The sequence below is a fragment of the Haliaeetus albicilla genome, chromosome W (assembly GCF_947461875.1).
Source record: "Haliaeetus albicilla chromosome W, bHalAlb1.1, whole genome shotgun sequence".
Taxonomy (NCBI): Eukaryota; Metazoa; Chordata; class Aves; order Accipitriformes; family Accipitridae; genus Haliaeetus; species Haliaeetus albicilla.
Window position 1 is genome coordinate 3433005 of NC_091515.1, and position 26024 is coordinate 3459028.

Below are 26024 nucleotides of genomic sequence, written 5' to 3' on the forward strand. Positions count from 1 at the left end.
AGACATGTCTGCACTCAGCTGACTCGGGCTAATCTTAAAGTGGGATTAGAAACCTGTCTGTCTGTCTGAATCAGGGCAAACCCTTATGCAGGTGCTCTTCTATTAATATAAGCCCAGGTACTTAAATTATAGAGAATGAGTTGAAACTAAACTGAATGACACCACTCTATAAGAAGTATGTCCAAGCAGGAGTTTATATCATTTAAATCTACTTAATTAAATGGTGCAAACTTGTGTGTAGGCAAGATCTAAAGTATGTGAAAAATATGGAAAAACTGTGACTATTATAGTACTTGAAGTTAGATATTTGCTGACATACTGCATCTTGACTGTGTATAGTAAAAACTTACAGAAAGAAAGTCAGAAGTCAGGCTCTTAACTCCATAATCCCAGAAGGGAGCCAAAACTTTGGAGCTGTGGTTCAGAAATAAACACCACCATCATTTTTGAACATTAATATGATAATCCACAGAAACGCTTCCTTAGCAGGAGGTAGACTTGAGTAGCTAGTTAGAATATATAGCATGGTAACAAATTTTGCAAATATTTTTAAGCAAAATTGCAACCCTTATGCTTGTTTAAACATTTTTCTTATGTGCCTGGTTATTTTTTTTAACACTGAAGAAGGCAAGGGCCAAAGTAAATTAGCTTTAGCATCTGTGGATTCAAAGTCTTTGAAATTTGGTGACTCCTTTGTTCCATGGTTAAAAGTGGATTTCAGCAGTCTTTAGAGAGACTTGTTTGTAGCTGTGTATAATGCAATACAGTTATGAGTTGGATTGAATACTAACAGCACTTCATTTTCAGAAGCATCCTTCACATAAGATAGAAGAAATCGGTTAACTGAGAAGCTTTAGGGAAAATGAAATAAATTATACTGCAATCCTTTGAAATGTAGTTTGTCTTGAAACTTGCAAGCCATGGAAAGCCATGGAGCTTCATATTGCTGGACTCAAGACATTTGAAATGTTGGCATAGTCTGGTAGTGTTGGTGAGTCACTTATAAAGCATATTTACTTTTTTTTTTAAAGTTTGCCTTAATGTTTTTAAGTAAAAAAGCCAACCAGAACTCTTCATACAGTTACCATTCCAGTAAGTGTTTGCATGGATTTTGGATGTCATACACGTCAAGATTTGGTTTTCTTTGGTGTGGTATAAGATGAGCCCTTTTGCACACAAGGTCTTAGTTACAGCTGAGTATATTATCAGTTTGAATATTGCCAGGTCTAACAGCGGTGGTGTGTACCGTGGCATTCACAACCTCTCTTTGGTGCTCCCAAAGAGAGTTAGCTAGCGCTGTAACCGATACCATATTTATATGTTACTCTCAAGGCTCTTTGAAAAGGGGATGTGCTCTCCACCTCTCCCCAGTTGTCTTCTCAATGTGAAAATTATACAGTATCACATTTTTTAAATTATTTTTTTTAGCACTGGGGGAAGGGACCATAAAAAAAACCCCACCCCTCAAATGGCTCCAGGAAACTTCATTTTTCAAATGCGAATGCTCCTGAGAACCCAAACAAGTTAGGTTTGCTTTTACATAGCAGCTGTCAGTCAATTTTGGAATTAAAAACAGCTTTTTAACTTTAGTTTACTTCAGTGGTTATAAATTCTTCCATGGGGGTGGAGAAAAATAAACAGTAACTTTTGGCATTGTTGACTAGAACAAGAGGGGGGAAAAAAAGGCTATTTTATTTTGCTTGTCTGCCTGGCGCACAGTTAAAAACATATTAATGCTTTTCTGACACCTCCCTATTGAAGACTAATATAAACATCATTGCAGCATCAGCATAGGAAAATATGCATTAGCAAACTCTTGAATCTCTGATCTTTAAACTGTTTCTCATGTAATATCAGTTTCTTGCTGTAAAGGAGCCAAAATCTCTTTGAACAGAAAATAATAATCATGCTTTCAACTTGGAGGGAGCACTATATAAAGCTTTTCTTCACAGATCAAGAATAAATGGAGAACTTCAACCTTGTTTTCTTCCTAGTCACTGAAACATTCGTTGCTCTATCCGAACGCTTCAGAGATCCATGGGAAAAACCCTGCTCTCACTGGAGACTTTTGCTGTTGGCTTCAACAGTCTTAAGGTTTTCAAGCTCTCTGTCTTCACGCTGACGAGATGCTACCAGGCACGATGCGAGCAAGACACGGGGCAGGTGCCTCGGACTTTGCATCTCCCATGGTGGGGAGTATGTGGCTCGTGCTGACTGGTGTTAATTATGAGGGAAGAAGGACTACGTGTCCCTTTTCTCTGTCCCTTTCCTCCCTCGTTTCCTTGGCTGCTGCTCTGTAGGCGTTGCATTGAGCACTAAGCGCAGAAAACTGAGAAGATGCGTCCTGGCTTTGCCTCTCCTCTGTTGCTTTAAAGGACAGCATAGGACTGGTTTTTTGCATTGCATCACTGTAGGTGTAAGGAGACCAGCCCCGTCGCCTGTATCTGCAGTAGTTCAAAGGGCTACCGAGCAAAGCTGTCCGTGCCTTTGCAAGGCAGTCATGCCCACGGTGGTCAGCAGTCGGGGCACAAGATTTTGTGTTTCTTCCTAGGCTGTGTGCGAACAGAGCAGGAAAAGTGAGTTTGTGAGCTTCTGAGCTTCAACCGACTTGGTTGAAGTGGGTTGAGAGAAGCAGCTGAAGGAGCAAAGAGGTGGAGGTAGAGCCCTGTTAACTGGTGAACAATCAGCTGGAAGAAGCTGGGAGTGAGCCTTGGTTACCCACACCAAATCCATTCAGCTTTTGCAAGCTCCCATGTTGAAATGGATGGTAAAATGTCAACTATTGAACGAGTAATTTCTTTTATATGGGTTATAATTGAAGAAAGACACTGATGGCCAAATCCCTTCAATGTGCTTTGACTGCTTTTCTTAGAAGTAGTATATGAATACTAATATTACAGTGCCGGTTTTTGCTTCCACCAACCAGTCTGTGGTATATCATGCCCTGCAGTATTATCCTCCATTTTAATGCCGCAGCCTGAAGAGAGAAGAAAGTAGGCTACTTGTTTTCTTGCTTGCTCACTCTGCAATGATGTGCATGGAGTCATCGCAATATTTGGTAAAAGCATAGCAGTAGCCCAAAAAGTATCAAGGATACTTTCAAAGGCAGCAGTAGTGTTAATATTAAAATGCTCTGAAAGAAGAACTGATCCTCTTCGTATCCCTTTCAGGTATTCTCATTGCTTCTCTCATTTGGGGTCTAAAATGTTCCCTAAATATCATGAGCAAAGTCACGGGAAGAGCAACGGCGATGGGACTCCTGGAGTTTGTTTGCTCTAAGCGTAGACCTTGGTGTGTCTGGAGTCATTGCTCCGGTATTCCTCCAAGGCATGGACCTTGTTTACAAACCTGGGTAGATAGTTAACATAGAGAACTGTCTTTTTTTATATTATTAGCTTGTGTTTTTCATGGTCTTGAGCAGAATGCATCAAAGATCCCAGCAAAGCAATGAGTAGTGGTGGTGTGACAAAGGGCAGACTGAGTCAAGTGAGCAGCATTTTCCGTGGGAGCAAGAAAGAATTTATCCCAGGCTTTCCAGAGAACTGGAAGATGCAATAAAACTGAATTCAGACACTTTGGTTGAGAACAAGCATAATATTTCTTCAGTTTCCCCAACTTCCTTTTTAGAGATTTTGTTTTTCAGTGAAATGATGTTCTGCTTCCCAGTAAACTCTAGAACCAACAGTACTTTCTCCCTGTCACTGTGACATCTGGTTGTGTTGGGGTAGCTAATCAATTGCAGACGTTGTTGCTATTATAAGCCTGCAAGCCACTTGAAAAGTTACCCAGGATTTTGGTAATGAAGGGCCTGAAGTTATTATTTGAGCTGGTTTTTTTGCCTTTTATCTTCCCTTCAGGGGTCATCAGACTGGCAATATTTTTTTTTACAAGCTCAAACTTTAGACTTTTAAAAGTTCAAATCTCTGTGTGTCAAGCTACTTGAATTTCCTGTAAAAATGTTGGAGTTGTGAATCAATTTGTAATAATACAAAAGCGAACAAACGTTCAGGTTAACTGTATGAAAAGATGGCATTTGAATAGAACAGAAACTCACAGCTGAGCTTGCGTTGAGGCCCATTTGTCATTTTGCAATTAGAGCTGATATTTACTGTTAAGATTCAGTGAGCCTATCAGTCACATTTATGAGGATAACTTTTCAAAAAATCAATTTATAGTTTAAAACTGAGAGTGACGTTCAGCTTTCCACGCGACGCAGCCAATAGCTCCTATTGAAAATGCATCCTCTGCAGTCTCGCTAATGCCAAAATCTATCCAATAATGAATGATTTATCTTTCTGTATTTGGCTTTTTCCTGTTGGAAGGGCGGGGGGGAGATTCTAAACTCCAGAATACCGAGTCACTCCTAGCACTTGGCTTTAAAACACATAAACAACGCAGACCGTTACAAGTCACATCCCAACGCCTGTTTTCTACAACCATGTGTTTTCAGCCCGCTTGCTTAAAGTCTAACAGCAGACGTGTGCTGGAGCTGGTTTATTTTTTCAGGGGATCCCGCGTGTTGATGAAGCGCTATCACGTTGCGCCGCAGCTCCGGCTCGAAATGGAGTCTGGCAGCGCCGGCGTTCGGATGGTGCCGTTTGGCTGGGCGGCGATAAGCAAAGAGACAGTCTGGCTCCTTCCAGGAGCCTCTCGGTCATGTCTGAGCTCTCGACAGTTCCCAAAGCCTCTGGCTGACTTTTCCCCTGTGGACCGTTCATTTATCAGGAAATGAAATTGGTTACAGGATTTCGCACGTTGCCAAACCTCACTGACGAAATCGGGTTCGTTCCTGCTTTCAGAAGTAGGAAGAACGCGTTAACTCTTTGTGCTTGGTACTTGTTTTTATTGCTTTTGCTGAAAAAAAGCCAGGTTCCTTCTAACTTCTAAAGTTTCTGGAAATCGCTGACATGCTTTCACCCTATATGAATGTACTACCAATGCAGAGAACTTGATAATTTTGCCTGTTACATTTCTTCTTTTGCATCATGGTTGCCACTGTCTTTCTAAATATTATTTTGGGACAGTTGAATTACTTTTAATGTGACATTTGCCTACTGAACTCAGTGCATTCTCGCTTGAAATATGCCGTCTAAAGTAGAAGAGGGAAAATTAAGCTTTACTAGAAATACAAACAATGCTTTGTTGTTTACAGGGAGGTCTTAAAGCAGGTTATATAACTTACAGAAGCTTAACCAGAATTGAATAGAAACACATCTTTAATTATGCAGATAGGATGACAACAAAAAACCCAAGTGCAAACAAGGTGCAGTTGTTTCTGAATGTATTGCTGTGTTTGCATGTAGTTAGAAACCCAGTTGTCTTATGGCAACGCAGCCACCAACTTTTTTAGATGCTATTTGGATGTCATGACCTTTCATGATATATAAAGTTTTCAGCAAATTTCAAAAATGAAAAGCGCTTTTAAAAATCCAAATGGATGTTTTCCTGACATTCACCAAACTTCAGGCTGCTCTGAAGTTCATAGGGTAGCGCTGGTTGGCGATCACTTCTACATGAGCAAATCCTCAGTGGGGCAGATTGCAGTGAGAAATAAGAGCCGTTTTATTGGTATTAATTTATTTATATTGATAGGTACTCCCAGTGATTTTTCATTTCTCCAGTGGTCAACTTCTGTCTCAAGACCCTATCCCTTTTGTCCCTAAGCAGCTGAGCTAACTGCTGTCATTCTCCCGTTGCAGTACTGTGTTTTTGTGTTTAAGAGGGGATGGAGAAATGACCATTAGCAAGTTGCCCGCTGATGGGTGCAGATGGCTGTTTCTATATCCCTTGAACCATTTCAGTTTGTGCAATGATGCGTTGCAGTGGGAGCATTTCTGTTGTAACATATCGATATGTTTTAATGCAATCAGTGGTTGTAACCTCCTGTGTATGAAATTAATAAGCCCAGAGGTAAAGCACAGTGCACATATGGTAATTATTATGTCTGGAAGTGGTTGCTGCATTAATTGATAGCAGTAGCAAGTAATACAGCCTTACTTAATTTTGTTGCTGCTTATACGAAGATCCTGTAAACAGAATTTTTGCATTCCATTATATCAGAGCTCTTTCTCCTTTTTATTAAGAATGGATCACTCTGAAAATATTTAGAGCTCCCTTAGCTCATTTAGCTTTGTTACAATTTTGGATCCTTTGTCCGTAAACAAAAAGTTGCTGAAAACAGCTCGTCCGCAACCTATGAAAGCGCCGTGTAAGTCTCATCTGCCACTCGCCGAGGCTCAGTTGGTGTCGCAGGATCAGCGTGTGGCTGATGCCAGCGAGGGATCCCGTTCGCAGCCCGCGTCCTGCAAGGCTAAGCTGTTACAGAAGAAGATAAGTAGATGACTTGGTCTCCTTGCTGACATAACTGAGACTCGTAAAAAATCAGATGCTTTCAAAGCTGTGCCTACAGCTGAAGTTAACTTAAAAATATTAAAAATTTAGCATTCCTTGCTTTTAAAAAAAATTGTGGTTTAGTAGTATAAATATGATTTTCCTTAAAAAAAACCCTACATTTACAATAGTGTGCCATATACGCTACTGAGAATCTGAGAACATTGGTCCTTTCCATTCTGAACCAGGGAAGCCAGAAGATTGCTAAGGGCTCTCATGTCTGTCGATGAGAGACTATTGATGGTCAAGGCCAAAGTGGCACTAACACTCAAATCCACGCTTGCTTTTATGTTGAAAAATCAGTGAACTTGTCATGGTCCCGAAAAGACCATTACTATCATCAGGGGAAGCTCCAAACAGTTTAATCCAATTTCTTTCTTCAACCCTTGCATAAGATCTTCATTTTCTTTAATACCTACAAGATAAATGACTAGCTGAAAATAGACTAATTTGGTGTAATAGTTAATAATAACAAGAAGTGAATTGTATAAATGCCAATATAATGTGGGAAAACCTTACATGTAGGATTTTCAGAAGCACTGGCGAAGCTTTCATTAGCTTCAGGATTATGGTGGCAGTTGTGGTTTTTAAATCCAATATTTTACATATTTTTATTATCTCCTTTACATCCTACTCGTAATTTGATCACAGGAAAGATGCATCTTGGTCATACACAGGGCTTTGTTTATCTTACTGGAATCCAGAGAAGCAAATTTCATCCTGAGATGAAGGCACGCAGCAGGAGCTGGGTATTGCACAAGAAGACAAGGTAGCTTGGGAGGGTGGTGCCTTGGGTGAGTGACTTGAGTAACAGTGATTCTGCAGTTCAGGAATGAGGTGCATTGGCCAAGATGAAGATGAAGGGTGGGCTAGCACAGGACACTCCTATTCCCAAGCTGTTGTCTACATGGAGACTAATATTTACATGGAGGCTTAATGTCTGTCCCCTCCACCCCTGAAAAGTCTTCCAGTTACCTTCTGGAAGCTGCATTCTGGATTCAGTCACTTCATTCCACAGTAATTGCTTTCTTCACGAAGCTGAACAATTATACTGGAATGAAATCACCTTATCCTGGAGTTACCATAGCTGCTTCAGAAGAGCTATTCAATAATATTGTTATGCAGGTCAGCCTTCCACAGAAATCTGGACAGTGTTTTGGTTATCCAAAACCAGTTTTGAGAATAAACTGAGATGTTCAGATGACAAGGTCCTCTCTACCCAGCCAGGAGAAACGTAAAGCGTAGTAATAACAATTTAATTGTGTCGATGCAAACACAATAACGTTATATTAATGCAATAATACATATTGTTAGTGATTCTGAGACTTAACTCTTCAAACCCAGAAAAATGTAAAAGGGAAAATAAACCCTTCTAGGAGCTGGGTGATGAGCAGTGCAAGAGTTTTGCTGTTCCCCAGTGGGTTTCTCCTGTGGTTGTCTTCACTTTGCCGTCACCTGGGTTTAGTCCCTTCACTGCTCCGCAGAACTGTAACTGCAGTTATAGCCCCGTACCCAGCCAAGCTGATTAATGTCTCAGCCTTGCCTGTGGCAGCTTGTGGATTGTAATTAGCTGCTTCCCATTAAGACAACAGATGAGAATTCATGCAGTTACATGCAGAGGCTTTAGAAGATGGAATAGTGTCCTATAACAACAGTTATTAAAGGTGGGTTTTTTTCTTTCTGACCCAGGATTAGGCCATCGGGAAACTATCGATGTTGTAAAGTTAAGAATTCCTTTGAACCTGAGCAGGAGCAGGGCTGGGGTCTGGGCAGAACGGGAGGGAGTGGAGGGTTGGTTATCAGGATTTTCAAATGCATCATGTTGCCAGGTAATAATAAAGTCGTTTATTCGTGTTTGTGATGAAAGTTCATAACAAAAAAAAAAGGGGGTGAAAGAGCTGTTCGACAAGTAGCCTGGGAAAGAGCAGCACTGATAGCACCATAGAATTGGCCGTTCAGCATTTGGTAAGGGTTTAGTTAGCATCCTTTCGCCCGCGGTGATAAAAACTAGGAAGGGAGTATGGGGGAAAGTATAACAAATGGTAATAAAGAAGCAGCAGCGGTACTGTCGTGGAGGCTGGTTACCTCTTAACTGTTAACCTTTGCCTTTTCTCCTGAAATAGAGCAACAAATAGAAAATTGGTGTTATATAAAAACATCCAGGTATCTAAATATGAATCTTAAGAAATAAGTATGTAATTCTTTATGCATCCTGTAGGGAGCAGAAAAATATTTCTGTAATGGCCACAAGAGAAGTCCATTGCAATGATCCTCTCCTTCCCTGAATCAGAAGAGTCTGGTTGTGCTCTCCTGGTGACACAGTCAGCGTGAGAGGGGCCCGTCAGCATCTTCGTTTCATGGCCGGTGTAAGGTGCCTCAACTAGCTCTTACCCAGGAGGCTGTTTTGCAGTGATGAGCAGGAACCACCACTGTTAGGAATGTTGGTTTAGAGGAGAAAAAAGCGGTAAGTGGTGGCATTTTCCTACTGTCACCCAGGATGAGGGAGGTTTTCCTTCCTGCTGCTGCTCCCCAGATGGCAGAGCATCCTCGCACAAGGCATTGCCGGTGGTGATAAACGTGGGACGTGATGTTAGGTGCTCTGCAAACTTTGTGGAGGGGAGGGGTCAGGAGATGACATACAAACTCCAGTCGCTAAAAGGAGTATGGGTTGCCAGAAGAGATCAATCAAATATTTCTTTATGCACAGCTGAAGTCTGGTCTTGGCCTTCCATCGCACTGTGAAATACCCAACGAGACTGGAAGCGAGTGTAGCAACAGAATCCAATTTTTCCATGTGCGGTCTTGAGAAGCAGTGTTGCTTGTCAGTGCATCTACTTGATTTAGCAGTGCAATTTAAAAATAAAGAAATATTCCCTACATTTAATTTTTCAGTGGCACATAGAAAGGTAGGGTCATTCTCTTACTTTATAGGAAGGAAGGGCACATGTAGAGACTTTGAGCAGAAGATTTTAAACTTTACACAGATTCTAACGTGAAACAGTCTATCTTTGTGTATCTGGTTGGTTGTCACCAGCTACATTAAATTTGGTTGATTTCATTGGTTTAAGGAAGCCACTACAAGAAAGACATATAAAATATAAGGCAGAAAGAAAGCACTGGAGAAATGAGAGGATGGGAAAGCAGCGTGAGACTTTCCAAGGCGCTCCCCATAGTAACAGATCTCTGACACCGGTAAACAACATTTTGCACGCGTACGTTTCTCAAAGCTACTGCCGTTCTGCTAACCGCTCGCCTGCCACATAATTTGAACTCTGTTAACCTTCAAGGATGATCCCATTTTTTTTGAAAGAGAGCACAGAGGAGCTTCCCTGCCCAGAGCTGCAGAGCTTTGCTGGCTTGGCAGGAGCCCAGCGCTCATGAGCAGCCCATAACTCCCCGGCCAGTACGTCTTACGGGAGGGAGGGCTCTCAGCCAGAGCCCTTCCCCTATTAACTTAGGAGCTATACATTTGCTCAAGCTAAATAACATTTCCCAAGTTTCCCTCCTCCTCCGTACCCTAGAAAGCCACCCTATACTTTTATTATGTTTTTCGCTGCGACTGAATCTGCTTCGCATGTGTTGTGCAGCCTTCCCTTACTTAGTTGCATATGTTGGGAGTCTAATGAAAAGGCCAGTGCCAAATGCACTGCATGTGCATGACGTGTTGTTTCCAAATATCTTGCAACTTTGGTCAAAGCAAAGTAAAATTACGCTGAAATGCTCTGACTTTTTTTTTTTCTTCTCCTCGGTTGAGACCTATTTCCAACCCATGTGTTCGTTTTCTACTGCAAGGCTTCAGTATAGGCAGGGTAGCTGAAAAGGAAATAAAGTTGCATTTAAAATGGATTTATTACTTTCTTCGGTTAAAAAAACCCCACATTTTTTCTCATTCCATTTAAAAAAAGAAAGAAAAAGGATAACTTCTTTTTAAAAAAAAAATAAAATAATGTGGCAGAGGCCAACAGTTTTATCCCAGAAGGTGCAAGATTTGGCAAGTTATGAACTGAATACAAGATAGAGGGAGGAAAAATCATGTAACCAACTTCCAATTATACCGGTCCAATTGCTCTTCCACTTTTAAGGTTTAGCTGTCTTTTCTGAATTAGTCTTTTAAATTAAGTTTCCCTAACATGTGGCAGATTGAGAAAAACAGTCCTCAGAAGATTTTTGCCCTGGTTGACAGATGAACTAGATAATGGAGTATAATCTTTTCCATTTTCATGATTTGACACATTTTCACTTCTGCGTGTATGTTTAAATCAAGGAATCAAAATAAATTTGAGTACAGAATATAAATCCCCGACAAAATTACAGCTTTCATTGCAGTGTTGGGTTAAATGTAAACAGCATGAATGTTATAGATATCTTTTAATTAAATGCATAAATCAGAGAAATGTCTTGAATGTTTACAGCAGCTACACCAAGAAGTGAGAATGAGGAAGAAATGTAGTTTGTCAGCTGATGGCTGCCTCAACTGCATTCCCATACTGAGTTTAATTTTGTCACAACCTTTGGTACAAGTTGCAACGCTTCTCCCCAGTTGATTTAGAGGCTGTTTGTTCCTGCTTAGGATGATTAGTGATGTAGATGGCTTTTTCCTGGCCAAGCAGGGGATTTCTCACGTATATCAGCATCACTGCTGAGGACTCTGCTGTTAGGATCTAGAGGGCAGCTGGTTTTAGGTCACCATGCCTTTCCTGTAGCTGTATTTGTTATGTAGTATCAGATGATTGCATTGAATCTCGAACCCATGTGGATTTAGGCTGGGTTTATGGTTCCTGAGGTTGTAACGCTCAACCCACAATCTGTTGAGCTTGCAAACAAGGAGTGATTTTTCTTGACCACGTTCTCATGTTGACTCCTTACCCTACTATACTCTCCTCTACCCAGCTTTTCTCCTTGCACTTGGTGACCGTGCTAGCGCTCCAGGTAGGTGCTAAGTGTTTCCAGCCACCGTGGGCTTGTAGAGCACGGGAGATGAGGAAAGACGGGGAGTCCCGCGGGACGTCCTCCTTGCATGCCAGCTAGGTAATTTATACTAGTTCTTTGTCACAAAAGATGTCTCAGCTATGAGGAGAGCAATCGACCTGTGGCTCGTGAGCTGTCTTCAGCTTGAGGACAGACAGTATAGCAGTGAGGTGAGAATTTCCCAGCTTGATAATGCTGCAGCAGCATCCAGAAGCTCCCGGAGGAAGATTTCCCTTCCTTTGCCACGGTGTGTTAGGTATCAAAAACCCCAGCAAGGATTGGCTTTTTACAGATGGGAAACCAGAGGCTTATGTCAGACAGCTCGCCGAAGGAAGCTCTGCTAGATGGTATGAGCACCTGGCAGCTCCAAAACAGAGCAGGAAATTTGTGTGTCTGTGGAGTAGAGTGGAAGAAGAGCACGGTCCTGAACCTTAGGTGTTCTCTCTAATATGAGATCTGTGAGATTCAAGTGGTGCGTGTAGCTCTGAGCTCAGAGTCAGGCAGCAAAACTTTATTTGAATTCCTCGTGCTTATCTGGCCTATCAGGTTTTGCCAAGCTCCATCCTCCTGTGCTAAGACCAGCAAAGACTGAGTGTTGTCACCAGGGTAAACAATCTTGACCTGAATGCACAGGGAGGAAGGGGGCAGATATGTTGGATAACAAAGGGACATAATAGCATTTGTGAATAAATGAGTTTTAAAATTCCCTAGCCTAAGGTGGGGAGTTCTCTAGAACTGTTTGATTCATGTCCTAAAGACAGTCTTTAGCAGAATAGGAGGTCTTAATACAGTTAACATTACTGAAGGCAAACAAATCTGGAAATACTCCATCTAAAGCATAGCGAAACAGAAAACACAAGCAATTTTCCTGCATTATTGAAGGAGCACCTCACTTGAGGCCCTTTTTCAAATTGAGGTGATTGTTTGCATCAGGAAAAACACGGTCTCGCTATAGGAGAGTGCTGCTTTTTAAGCTGGTTTTAACTGGCTACTCCTTAGTAGCTATCCCTTTCTCTGTCCTACACACTATTTGCCTCTATCATTGATAAAGGCTTGTTTCCAGTAGCTAATTTGAACATGCTATCACAACCTTTGTGTCCTTCATGAATAGTATAGAATATAGAATAGAATGAGCAATGAAAAAATCCATTTAAGAAAAGGCACCCTGGTTATATGCTGGTTATATATATCTAACCCCCGTGGCTCGGGTCTGCCTTCACAGGACTCTCAGCATTAGGGCAAATGAAAAAAAAAAAAAAAAGCTGTGAAGTCCACATCCGCACAATAAAGAGCATAAACGTCCACATTTGGCACAGATTCCTCGCCTCGCGGTCCCAGCAGAGATAAGGCTGCAGTCTGGCACCGCGTGCTACGACTGGAGAGGTTTTTCTGTCCTTTCACGTTTCGCTCCTCAAGACAAATAAATAGGATTTCCTGCATGTAGCGGGGCAGCGCTGCTCATCTCACGGCATGGTTTGTCTCTTTGCTGAGCCTTGAAATACTTAAGAAGGGAGTATGTCCGTCGGGGTGTACGTTTTCCAGTTTGGGGAGATTAGGGAGCCAAAGGTCTGCGGACTCAATAGGGGCGTTAGCATGTCCTGAACCTGGGGCAGATAAGGGTCCACTTCCTAGGCTGCCCCGATCGGAGAGTTAACAGTTGGTGACAGCGAGTCTGTCTCCCTTCTTAAGTCATTGTTATCGTTTTTCGTAATATTTACAGCCCTGGCTCTCTCCGAGTAAAAAGTACAAAATCAAAAGGAGGTCTTCCTCCACGGGCGCTCGGGGAGGGGGGGAAGGATGTTTGGGCTTGGCGTGCCGCCCCGCCGCCGTGCTGGGGGGGAGGGACCGGAGGAGGATGTCGGCTCGGGCTTCGTCTTTGCGGCTGCCGTTATGTAAAAGTCAAACCTCGTAAAACGAGCCGCGAGGAGCCCTCCGCGCGAGGAAAGGCGTTGTAAATGTCAGCCTCCGCCAGGCAAAGCGAAGGTGTTAAACTCAGCGGGGAGAGGGGTCTCGTTTCCCTGGTGGATGCGCAAAGCCAAAGTCCGGGCGGTGTTTTGGACCCCTGTACAGTGATAACGGAGAGGAGCTCGGTCCCAGTTGTCCAAAGGAATGTTCTTTTTGGCTTGGTGGGATGTTTTGGATGCTGCTGCAGCATTGCACCAATTTCCAGTGAAAGCATGTCTGGGACCTCGTCACTGGAAAAATATGCAAACTGAATCACTCTGCTCTTCTCCTGCCACCTTTTGTGTTGGGGGAATATGTTCTACGCAACTAAATGAGAAAACAAACAACTGTGACATTGTAGTAACTCCGAATTTTGGTTGAAAGAAACAGGCGGTTGAAAACAGCATTTCGATCTCTCGCTCCTCTGCCTCTGCGCTTCACCTGGATAATCCCAAGGTTGTATTAGGGCAGCAGAGGGAGCTCATGTAGGTAGTTTCCAAAGGGGAAAATCCTTTAACTATGAAATTAGTGTGGTTTTATGCTGTCAGCATATTTCACTCCCTTCCCATCTTAGATCCCGAAGAGCAGGGAGATCAGCGCTAGAGACTTTATAGGTGGTCACCAACTTCGCCAGCAAGCGCAAGGTGGGACTGAGTCTGTAGATGGATGGCGATATCTCCAGCTCCTTTCCCAGCGTGGGGGAAGAAAAATCTAACCCTGGGCATGGCAATTCCTATGAAAAAGTGAGAAAAGGGTAATATTTACATATTACTGGGTCAGAATTTGTCCATTGTCCAGACAGGGTTCCTGAGGCAAGTCCCTCTTGCAACAGGGCAGAGTGCTTGCTCCGGCGCCTTACCGAAACACAAAAATGTGGGTCGTGTTCTTGAAATTTAATGGTTTTCTTCATTGCCACACTTGTAGCAAACACCCTCTGCTCATTTTGCGTTGCTGATTGCGTGACACACACCATGGCAAGAGTTTTATTTGCGCAACTGCTGAGTTTTTGGTGGGAGTAGAAGAGCGTCAGGCAGCAGTGAGAGGTTTGTCTGGGGCTTGTTTTAGGACGATGGGATGGCACGTTAGCCTAGGTGGAGCAGTTGTCGGTGATGTTATCTGGAGCGCAAAGCGTTTCCACGATCAACAACGTTCCTCGTATTTTAGACTAGTCTGCTGTCAAAATGAAAACAGCTGCTGTGACTTAAAACAGTAGCACTCGCTGCTAGAAATTTAAAATATATAGTTGGCGCTAAGATTTGTGTATTGTAGACTCGCCCTGTCTGTGACTATGTAGCTACACATATTAGTATGCATTCATTATTCAGCAGGATTATTTTTTTCCAAACCTTCCATTGTTCATGTTTCATTGACCTTTTTAAAACTTTTCAGGTGAGGTTTTCTTTATTGTTAAAGTGTAATAACTTACATCAATTAGAGTAAAAGCGTGCAACTCCCTTTTCAGAAAATAATGAGCAGATAGTTGTCTCTGATGTGACAACTGGGTTATTGGTTGGCAGTTATAGTACTGGTTCTGTTTTAAAAAAAGGTTGATGAAGGGAACACAGATCTGTAATTTTTATCTAGAAGCTAGAGCAGACTTTGTAGCCCAGATCCACAAGTTAATTCTTCTCTGCTGTCTTCACATAGCAGGCTTCTCTTGTCATCTTCGATATCTCCAAGAGGAGACTTTGCCTTTTTCACCCCTGCTTTACCTTCCTTTGAGTTTCTCCACATTGTTTCAAATAATCAAATTGTATGGGAGGAATTCTTCTGAACTTTGGCAAGTCCTGACCCATAAAAAGCCCTTTTTGGTTTATATAAGGGTTTCCCCACTGCCCAGGTGATGCTGGGGCTCTGAAGGCACCGTGAGCTTTCTCTGGAGGGACCAAGCATTTCAGCTTCTCACAGGTCTGCTGCTTGACTGTGCGTAACTGATCTTCCCCTGCCTTCACTTGCTTGCTAAACTTAATATTTTCTGTCTTTGGCAGAGTGATCCAAACAATGCACGTAAGGATTTAGGACAGCTTAAGTTTTTGCCCAATTCAAGACCTTCAAAAAGTTGATATTCCCGCCCCCCCACACCTTGATTTACACAATATACAGAAGTGAGTGAGAGGTTCCCAACTGAGTTATTAAAGCCAATTTCTTTGTTTACAGTTTACATTTTGCATACTTGAAAAGTGGCAGATTTTCAACTGTCTCATTCATAAAATTCTGGAAAGAAAAAAATTCAGCCTTGAATCTGCTTTGTTTGGGGGGACAGTGGTATTTTAGGTTTGGGGAAGTCTTTATAAGGTTGCAGGGTTTAATTCTGAGATGCAGGAAGTTCCTGGATGTCCGAGCCCTTCTTTGAGGGTACTGCTAAAGCATCATTGACTTAATTGTACGTTGCAGCAGAGTAAAGTGTCCAAAATCTACTCCTAATCTTGTAACCTTTTCTTAGCAATTATACAAATCTTTTATATAAAGTTGGCAGCGACTGAGTGATTTCTAAATGCATTCCAGTTTTAACAAAAATATTTGCTGCAAACATACTGGTTTTCACTGTTGTGTAAAGCTTTGCACGTTATTGAGAGAAGGATGGGTTGTGAGCTGAAATGCAGGAAGCCAGGGCTTAAACTCATTTCCATTTTCCTTAGCACTGGTAAAAATAGGGTCTGCTGTTATGAAATGTGCATTTTCTGCAAATCCCGTGGTAGGAAGACTTACACATCCACTTCATATCGATAAAAGTTTTCCGAGTTGATAGGTTCGTCCCAATTTGTGCAGTGGTGCCCTTTAATGCTACTGAGAAATGGGTCCAGGGATTATTTTGGTTTTCAGATTTTAATTCCCTAAATTCAAAAGCACACAAAGGATTTTACGTATTTATCTGAGTAGTTGGTGTGTGTACATAAGAGGATCGCAAATGCTCGAGCGAGGTCAGGCACTAGAACCATTTTTGGGAGTTGGGCCAGTAGCTTTCTTCATTCCACATGTTTAAGTCTTTTCTTGGTTAGTTTTATTTCAATTTTAGAAACGTTCCTCATTTTTACCTGTCGTGATGTTGAGGTTGTTCATTTTTTGCTCAGATCCCACGCCTATGTTCTTTCTTCTAAAAGGCCTCTGTATTTTCAAAGAATTATTGTTGTTTCAGGTTAAGCCCTGAAGTGGATGAACATTCAATTTTTTTGTTGATGGTACCTCATCTACACATCATGCCTTCCATACTCAAGCTTAAAGTGTAATTACATATATCAGTCTCTAGTCCTGTTTTGCTTATTATTTGGCAAAGCCAGCATATATTGTGTTTTCCGCAGTGTTGCAGATGTCCCTGTAGTGTTCCCATGGCTGTTCCCTGTCTCTCTGGTCTGGCAGCAAGTCACAGCTCTGTCTGGCTCCTAGCTGTTGAGCTGTCATCTTGGAAGTGTTCTGAAAAGATGTGTATCCATCTAGACAACACCATATACAGAACAATCCTGAAAATTGTAATTGTGACTATATATGTATAATACGTACAATGTTACGTAGAGGTTAATGATGCTTAACAGCACATAATATGCGAGTCCTGCTTTAGTCTTTCATCATCTTCTTAATCTTCTCTTCCCATTCCAAAATTTCTCCAAGTAGATGTAGTATCCCCAAAGCTGAGCAGGGATCCCCCTGTTTTCTCAAACTAACCGCTTAAGGGATTTTCTCTAGATCAGCTCTTCAGGTGGCACGTTTTCGGCCAGGTTTGCTGAAAAAGCTGCTGACCAGTGGTCCAATTTATTTATTGTCCTGTCTAGAAATAGCCCAGAGACAGAGGTTTCTGAGGTGGACCCAGGACAGCCTGCAGTGGGTACCTGGCCTCATCCTAAGCTCAAATTTATACTTCTATACAGCGCTTTTGGAATTTGTACAGAGTAACAGCTCGGTATGAAGACAAAAATAATTTCTATGGCGCAATTTGGAGCTATTGACATTTATCAGCCATATTTCCTTGCTGTAAGGAAAAGAAACAAGTGTGTATGTATGTGCATCCCTGACTCTCTAGAAGGACTTTAAAGCTGTCAGTGTTTGCCATCCTATCTTAGAATGAAATGCCATCTTTTTCTTTTTAGCAATGTGGTACTCCGCAAAGCTTTGCACCCTGGCAGGATTAACTGCAAATATTTCACTTCTTCAAATCATTGTGTCTTTACCAATAAACATCTAGGCACAGCTGTTTGGTTGATTTTTCCAAAACTGACCTGGCTTCTCAGTACTCTATAAAAAAAAATTATAATTGCTGAACTCTCACGAGAGGCACATCTGCTTCTCTGGTGGTAGTTCACATCTTACAGCGCAAATTCACTGTTGGCTCCCGGAGCATTTATTTTCTTGCAGCTGTAGTTGTGCAAAGCTTTGAGTGATCTGAAAATGGAAATCGCATATCAAAGATCCTAACTTGCTAAAAGAGTTGTCTCTCTGTAGATAAACTTCCCTGCCCTTCTGGACCAGGAAGATTGTATCTCAGTAGTTGAGTGTGGGTTACTTACTGAATTTTACTCTGTGGGAAAAATGTTGTTTTCTACTACAGCTCATGTGATTTCTTAAAGTGGGGATATTTAGCCTGTGCATAGATTGTTTTGAACCTCTTCTTATCATCTTCTATTTCTTTTTCAAAACCTCCTGACACGCTCTGAGCCACTGTTTTCTTCTCTGTCTTTAAATTTGCACCTATTCCTTACACAGATCTCTGAACAAGATGTGCAGCTCGTGCTTAGTCTAGCAGATTTCCTGTTTGCTTCCTTCATCTCCCCACCGTCATCTTCTGCCGGGCTGTCTGTGCTTCAAGCCTGAGCAGGAGACAGAGATGGTATCAGGCAGGTGTGGTGTACCCCATACAGATATTTCGCCAAAGCCATATAGACTTTCCGTCTTAAGTCAAAGAGAAGCACTGTAATGAAATGCAAAGAGAACCGGAGAAAGATGAAATGGCATTATCTCCCCAGAAGAATTAAATAATTAGAAAAAATTCAATCTGTCAGTATCTTAGAAGAACTACTGAGAAACTTTCTTCCATAAATTGTGCTCTGTCAAAGCACTTAAATGCTTATATTTATATAAAAATTAAAAATATCAATGTTTACATATGTACTTGTATATCTGTACCATGAACAGTGTAGCAGGCATGACTGTTGAGTTGTTTTCAAGACCATTAGCCATTAATTTGACTCAGATTGGGATTTTGGGAACCAGATTTCAAAGTGGCATCATGGATTTTGCAGACCAATGTAAACGTTCTTCCCCAGGCCACACTCCTTACAGGTTGGTACGTTTGGTGCAAGGCATGTTGTAGGACTAAACCTTGCTGGGGTAAATATTCGTTAGGGCACCTATAATGAAGACTTGGTATGGTGCTGAATCTGAGTTCCCCCTCCCTTTTTTTTTTCTTTGCCAGTTTATATATATGTATTGCTAATAAGGTCCAATCCTGCAGATGCTCCCCAGGCAATAATGCTATATATAGCTGAAGCAATATGAAACACATAATTTGCCAGCATGTCATTAGGTTACCAAACAAGACTCAGGGTAAGCTTTTCAAACACACACAAATCCCATTTTCAGAAAGACTTTGAAGCTTTGGATTCATGGACAGTTAATGTGAATTTGACTCTCAAATGTGTTCAGACTCCTCTGGAAATGGTCCTTTTCTCCTAAACCAGTCACATGCTTTTGAAAATACTGACTCACATTGGATTGCTGTTTCAGAAACCAGTGTTTCTAACCAAGGACTTGAGGAAAAGAGGATTCTCCAGGTTTATGTTAATCCAATTCTTTGATTTCTTTCCTTTCCACGTGCCCCGCTTCTTTGATGAAGGCTGCTTTTCATCCAGTCGAGCATCTAGATCACTGAACAAGCAAAGATGCAGCTTCACTCCATCGCTCCTAAAGCAGCTCCATCTGCCCTTGCTTATGGTACCTGAGTGAAGAGCATCCACTGACATGACACTGCAGCCTCACAGCAGCTCTGATGGTTCATTTGGGAAGGGAAGGGGATTTTTATTTAATGTATGGCTCAAGTCTTCTAGCTCAAATGCCACTGAGTTGCCTGGAGCCGTGCCAGGTGCTGTTGACTGGCCGTGATGCTATCTTCCTAATCGTTAACTGCAAAAAAAAAAAAACACAAAACAAAACAAAAACCAAAAAACCCCGATGTTGTTGAACTTTTGCGGTAGGGGAGTTATTGCAGTTCAGTTCTGCATCTGTTCATCGGACTTCCTGTGGTTTTTCATCGAATCATGTGATTGACAGTGCAGACAGTCTGCAAAGTTCTTGGTCTGTCTAGTTTATACCCTCGTCCCAACCACTAAATCTGACTTCTGCTTTGTCTGGCAGAAGAAAACATGATAGGGTGCTGTGGTAGGTTGATTCACCAGGGCTGGTAAGTGGTGTCTGTGTTTAAATTGTGCAGTTCAAATCCTAGTGTTAACGCTGGCTCTCAAGTTTTCAAGTACTGTCTCAGGTTGATTGTTTTAAACTAGCTGGGGTTGTCTCTCCTCTGGTAATGACTGGAGAGAAATGCAAATAATGACTCCGCTGGACCCATTTATGTTGGGGCAATGAGTTCAAAAACTTAATAGCAAAGCGAACAGGTAACAAAGTATTTGTACATATTTCAACACCATCCAGCTGAACGAATAGAGCTGTGAAGGGAAAAAAAGATGATTTCTCCCATGCCAAGGCTTTTCCTCTATTATTAAGACTACCATTTAAGATGCCTTAGAGTGGTCCCTCTTTTCAGAAAGTGCTAAAAATCAGGTTCATTTGGGTGTCACCAGCTGGGGAGCAAATGTCTTTCCAGAATTGAGATGGACACAAGAGTAGCAAAGCGGAAGAAATTGCTGCTTTGACGTGCCACTTTGGGAATTTTGTTAACCACAAAAAAAGCCCTCACCAGTGCTGGCTGGGGTGTTTTCTGGTAGTGCCCTGAGACTCCTGTGACCTGGTGGTTTTACGGCTCTCCTGAAACATTCATTTGGTGTCATCTCCTGTCTGTCTGCAGCATGCGGTGAAGGCTCCTGATCACTCATTTGGAAGCAGTGCGTGCAGGAGGTGAACGGCACAGAGCTGAATTTAAACATTCCTTGAACTATCACCCATCAAAAATCTTAAAGCTTTATGGCATCGGTCAAGCTTTTTAGGTGGTGTTTAACCCTTGCCATTATAAATTTTTTTAAAGTCAGTCTGATAAGTCAGAAACTTTCCGAGGTGACTTAAATTTGATGATTTTGAAAGTTAACAAATTTCGTTTTCGGTGAACACCCTAGCAGTGAAACAGTATGGGTAGTTTTTTATCTTAACAGTGAATGACTGCCATGCTGGTAAATCGTGCAAGATAGAGGTTGGTACAGTTCTCTCCATGCTGGGCCTCTAGGATTTCTTGGTTTAAATGAATGAGAAAACATGGCCACCACGTAGCCATAGATCATTGCAGTCATCCAAAGAAGTTGGGTTTGAATTATTGACCTCAAAGTCAAATTCTCCGTGTCTCGTTAGCAATACACTGAGCTATCCTGGGTTAATGTTCAGGTGGACCATCAAAAATCCATCACTTCTGCCATTACTTACCTTCTTTTTATACAGATATATTTGAAATGGTGTGTTTATAATGGCAACATGTATTGTATCTCTCCTTAAGAAATCTCATTATCCTTGTCTACATTTCCAAGATAAACCTGCAGAGTGTTCAACGCATATGTTGAGTGTGAGAGAGTCCAGGCTGATTGCAGTGAGTTATAGTCTTTAATCTGAAATTGATTATTAAATTACTATGGTACAATCACAATAGATGGCAACATTGATCAGTCTGAAGAAAGGCTTAATAATAAAATCAATGTATGACTGTTACTGCCTGAAAATATGAATGCTACCTGATTTATTTTATGCTGTCCTTCCAGCTGGGAGATAATGGGATAGTAAGAGCTGAGCATCTCAGATGTAGCTATTGGAATTTCTAATACAATTTTAGCTACTGTTTTAAAGCTAAAGATGTTTGTTAAGCTGCCTGAGAGTCCAGAATGGTCCCAGGCTACTGCCATGAGTGTTTGCAAAACCAGTAGCTATAATCTGTGACCCTGAAGGTGAAAAAAGTTATCTGTGTTTAATTCAACTCAAATTAGCATCTTTAATCACTTTTTTCCCCTTCCCTCCCAGAAGGACTACTACAGGCTGCAGTACTGGCGTGCAGCCACCTTTGGGGTGAAGAATGACAGCTGTGTAAGGGCTTTTCTCTGCTAGGAAATGTTGCAGTGGTTTAATCATGAGGTTTAACCATTCATTCTGCTGATGCAATGCTGAACAGAACGTGTTCCTGTCTACAGTGACCACAAGTCAGGAAGCGTTTAGGAGGGAAGTGGGGAAGATTATACTGAGGATAAGCAGAGTAGAATATCAATTTAAAAAAAAAAAAATTAAAATCTACATGAGGGCTTGATTGGAGTGAAGCTTAACCTGCCAAAAGAATCATGCTGTCCTGAGAGGAGAGGTGGGGTGGCAGCGGGGGAAGGCAGGCTCAGCCTGAGGCTTTGGAGCCGAGGTGGGAAGGGATAGAGGATGTTAATGAAAAGGACGATCTCGTAAGGCTGATGAGAAAAAAGAAAACTTGGGCAAGTATAAAATAGAAAGATACACTAAAGAGAGACCGTGAAGGTACAGTGGAAGGGAGTTGGGGATGGGAAAGTAGAAGACAGGATATTAGAGATGGGGTGGGTATAGGTGCAAGACGCCTAAGAGGAAACTAAATGATGTAGAAGATTAAACAGGCTGGTCAAAAGCGACTTGGGGAGGGAGGTTGTAGAGAGGTGGTAGAAAACGGTTTAGGGGCACAAAAGGGCTGTGGGAGAGCTTCTCCACCACAAACTGCATGTCTGATGCAGGAAATGAAACTTGCTGATGTACCTTTGAGGTTCTGGGCTTTGAACTCAACAGGAGTTAGATGCAGAAGTGCCTTGAACAACCTTATCTTTTTAGCTGCCTTAGTTCCTTAAACAGAGATAATAGCGCTGAAAACAATGCTGTCCTCCTTCCCTCCCTGATTGCTATAAGGATGAGCTCCCCACATGTTCCCAAGTCAGCCAGTACAATAATGACAGCCGCACCGATGGCCAAAATGGTTCCTCCCAGGCTGAATATTGGCCTCAAGGAAGGAGTAGAATAGTTCCCATGTTTTCTGGCTCCAAGAATACAAATAACCTGGGTGTGTAGAAGTTAACTAAATAACCCTGAAAGCCAAGTGGCCAAGAAGTGCTCCTTCAAAGGAGACTGTTCCAGCCAGAAGGGTCTTGTACCCTAATGCAAGGAAACAGGACGCTGTGAGCTCAAGAAAGATGATAGGGTATCCCTTCATTATTAATGGGCAAAGAGGCTTCTTGGCCATTGCTGTGCTTGTTCTGATCATGTCACACCGTAGAGTTTATTCTTAGTCTTAGCCACAGCCTTATAAATAATAAAATGGGTCATGTTTTATCTTACCCCAGTGATCATTGTAATGCGGCTTTTATCTGAGACTCTGCCAAGCTCTTGACACAGGCAGCATTTAGAAGTAGATAAAATGATTGAAGAGCACAGTACAAAAGTAGGCTCAGCCCTTCCCCAAAACACAGGCTTACCAGGAGTTGAACGCAGTAGGTTTGCAGTGTACGTGCTACTTTGGGAGGGAAGAAATGAGAGAAGATTGGAAAATTGAGGAGGCAGCGTGTCTATCCAGTTAGGATGGGCTGGGCTAGGACATCTGATGTGTGTTAATCCTGGAAGTGCTTTGCTTAAAGCTGCTACTGAAAAACAGGGCTTTTGTGGAAACTATATTGCCTGGCCTGTAATTTCCAGGAGACGGGGGGGGTATCTGCACGGATGGGCAATAAGGTCTACGTGCACGGGTCTTGCAGTTACAGCCTTAGAGGCTGAAGCGGGATAGATGCGTGACGTGTTGCAGTTGAGGAGCTTGCGGGGTTTTGCAATCTTAATTGCCACAGTGATGCCGTTAGCGTGCTCCTCAGCAATGGGAAAGCCAAGGCACAGAGGTAAATGACCTACCCAAAAGTACAGAAGAACCTGTAGCAAAACTGGAAGTGGCCTCCTGGACCCCAGGAGCCCTCCCACGGAGCCTAGACGTGCTTCCCACCGTGCTTCCTAGAAACTTCTACATACATAAAGGCTTTGAGAATTAGATGGGAAAAGTCAGTTTGCCATAACACTGGGTTCCTGAAAACTTATCACAGACTGTGTTTATTCTTACGGCCTTTCCAAAAGATTGTCCTGCTAAGGAGCTGAGTATAATTAATAGCAAAATGCTTTTTAGGGAAAACTGCAATAAGCAGGTCTGTACGTGTGCAAGCAAGAAGGCTTTTGTGGGGCTGCTAAAAATGACAGTTTTCCTTAAGACCTTTGTGTTTTGTAAAGGATTCACGTGTTTAGTCTTTGCTGTTAACAGGCAAATTGAGTGTGACCAACGGTAAAAGGGTTGAATACAATACGCCAATGTAGCATTCAGTTCAAAGAAGAAATAATAAATGATCTCTTTATCCCCTAATTATTTTCCTTCGGGTCTAATGGTTCAGTTACTTCCATTATTTTTGTCACCAGACCTCTTTCTTCAGTGTTTACATGGGCTGCGTGTTTGCAGACATGCAAATCTTCCCTCAGCGGACTTTGGTTTCTTGTTGCAGAAGTTCCCTGAGCTGAAGTTCAAGTATGTGGAGGAGGAGCAGCCTGAGGAGTTCTTCATCCCTTACGTTTGGTCCTTGGTCTACAACTCCGCGGTGGCCCTGTACTGGAACCCGCATGACATCCAGCTCTTCACTATGGACTCCGGCTGAAGGAGATGCCCCAGTCAAGCCAACACAACGCTGTCTTACAGAAAACGAAACTCTGCACCGCGTGTTAATACGTGACCCCTTCCAGCGTGCACCCTCTGACCCCAAAGCTTACAGAGAATGAAGCTTGCCGCTAGTGTACAGTCCAACATCAATGTTTTGGAAGCAGATTGCCACCGTCACGCTGGCAACAGACTGTGGTGTGAGGAACTGATGGCTTGTAGGCAACCTTGTATTCATAGTCCTATAACCTAGAGCTTGTTTGATGAAAATGAGGCCTTACACATGGGGTGTGATGTTACTACCAACCACAAACCCGATTGTTCTTTTAATTTAACGGGGTAAATAAGGAAAGAGTTTGTGAACTTTGATTTGGAAGCAGCATTTGTATTTTCGTTTCTTTAAAGCGAGGCAGCTTCGTTGGGACAAGCTTTCTATGGTCTTTTGGATTCTGCCATGGGTTGCTCGTTACCTAATCCCGTGCTTTCACTCACAGCCCTTTATTTCGGTGGCACTGTCAAGGCTGCAGTCGTTAAATTGGTGTCTACACTGTCATCCGAGTGAACTAAGCAAGCAGCATACTAATCAGATTAGCTCCCAGGCAGATTCAAAACACTTGATTTAGATGTCAGAATGTTTGTGGGAGGATTTTCAAAAGCAAGTCTTTTTTTGTTGTTGTTTGACTGGCAAATACTCTATAGAGGGCTAGAAACACCAGCTTTCAGAGTCAGGTCCCTTACAGACTTGTTTTACTGTGCTTCTGTGCAAAAGTTGTTCCTGGAAATTGAACGTGTGGGAAAAAAAAATCTCCAAAGAAAATAGTTATAAGATTGTAAAATAGACCAATGTCCTGTAAAACTGTGTGTAATGGTGACAGTGTGTCCTGGGGATCCTTGGCAAAGTTCTGTGTTGAAAATCCCCTGTTTGCTATTAAAGGTTTTATGGCAGAAGTATAAATTTATCTGAATGTAGAATACTTCTCTTTTATGTTGGTTTAAAGTGTCCTTTCCTGATATACCTGTTTCTGCAGTTGGAAGAACAAAAGAAGTGGCTTGACCTGATTTTGAAAGAACATCTCATTTTTCAAAATGAGGATCATTTCTTCTCTGGGGAGGCTCCTGACGGTGCCTGTTGCACATGCGTGCAAACACTCTAATCCCATGTGCTGCTATGTGAAGGACTGTCACCAGTTCATTGCATGCCAAAACATAAATATCAAGGAATTACTTCCTAAACATACATGGCAACCCCCTGTATCCGCTGCCTGCTCCAGCATGTTCTTTCTATTGACCTGAAGAATGGGGTGCATTTGCTTTCAGACAGTCCTTCGAGCGGCTTTAAATAGAATTTCTTGCACCGCCCTTTTTTTATTTTCCCCTGAAGGATGCACTAGGTTTGTACTTTCCTTTTATCTGCTTGTTTAGAGGTGGAAGTCCATTTGAGTCCTACACAAATGGAAATGCTGGCTTAAAAAAAAGAAAAAAATAAAAGCTTTCCAAATTTATTTAAATATAGCTACAAAGCGGCATATACAGCCCAGGAGCATTTAAGACTTTAAAATGGCAGAAGCTTTTGAGAAATGGCAATAGTAAGACTGGAGATGCAGTTTTTCTTAGGAAAATATGAGAAATAAATGAACCATGACTGAGCTGCACGTAAGTTCATGCTGTGTTTTGGATTTATGGTGGGGTTTTTTTGTCTTTGAGCAAACGTCAAAGGGGAATAACTGTTCTTGGTTCTTGTAGTGATTCGTAATTTTGTCTTTATTAAAAGACTTAAGAGTGTTTGTGAGTCAGCATGGCTGCCCAGCCTTTGGAAAGGTCAGTCCGAAGATGCACTTTTAAACGGTGAATTCTGAAGCTACTGGGATGGCTCGGTTTTCATCTGTCTTAACCGCCCGTGAGC

The 26024-nt window shown here is 42.1% G+C and overlaps 1 protein-coding gene across 5 annotated transcripts in view; it reads left to right on the forward strand.

Annotated features, from left to right (window-relative positions):
• Positions 1 to 25080, forward strand: part of DYM (dymeclin) — a 217518-nt gene extending 192438 nt beyond the window's left edge. For all 5 annotated transcript variants that reach the window (XM_069775295.1, XM_069775299.1, XM_069775296.1 and 2 more), the window contains one exon: positions 23973 to 25080. In XM_069775295.1, coding sequence (XP_069631396.1) covers positions 23973 to 24122 — 150 coding nt within the window. In that variant the 3' untranslated portion in view covers positions 24123 to 25080. The remainder of the gene's footprint in view (positions 1 to 23972) is intronic.
• The last annotated feature ends 944 nt before the right edge of the window (positions 25081 to 26024 follow it).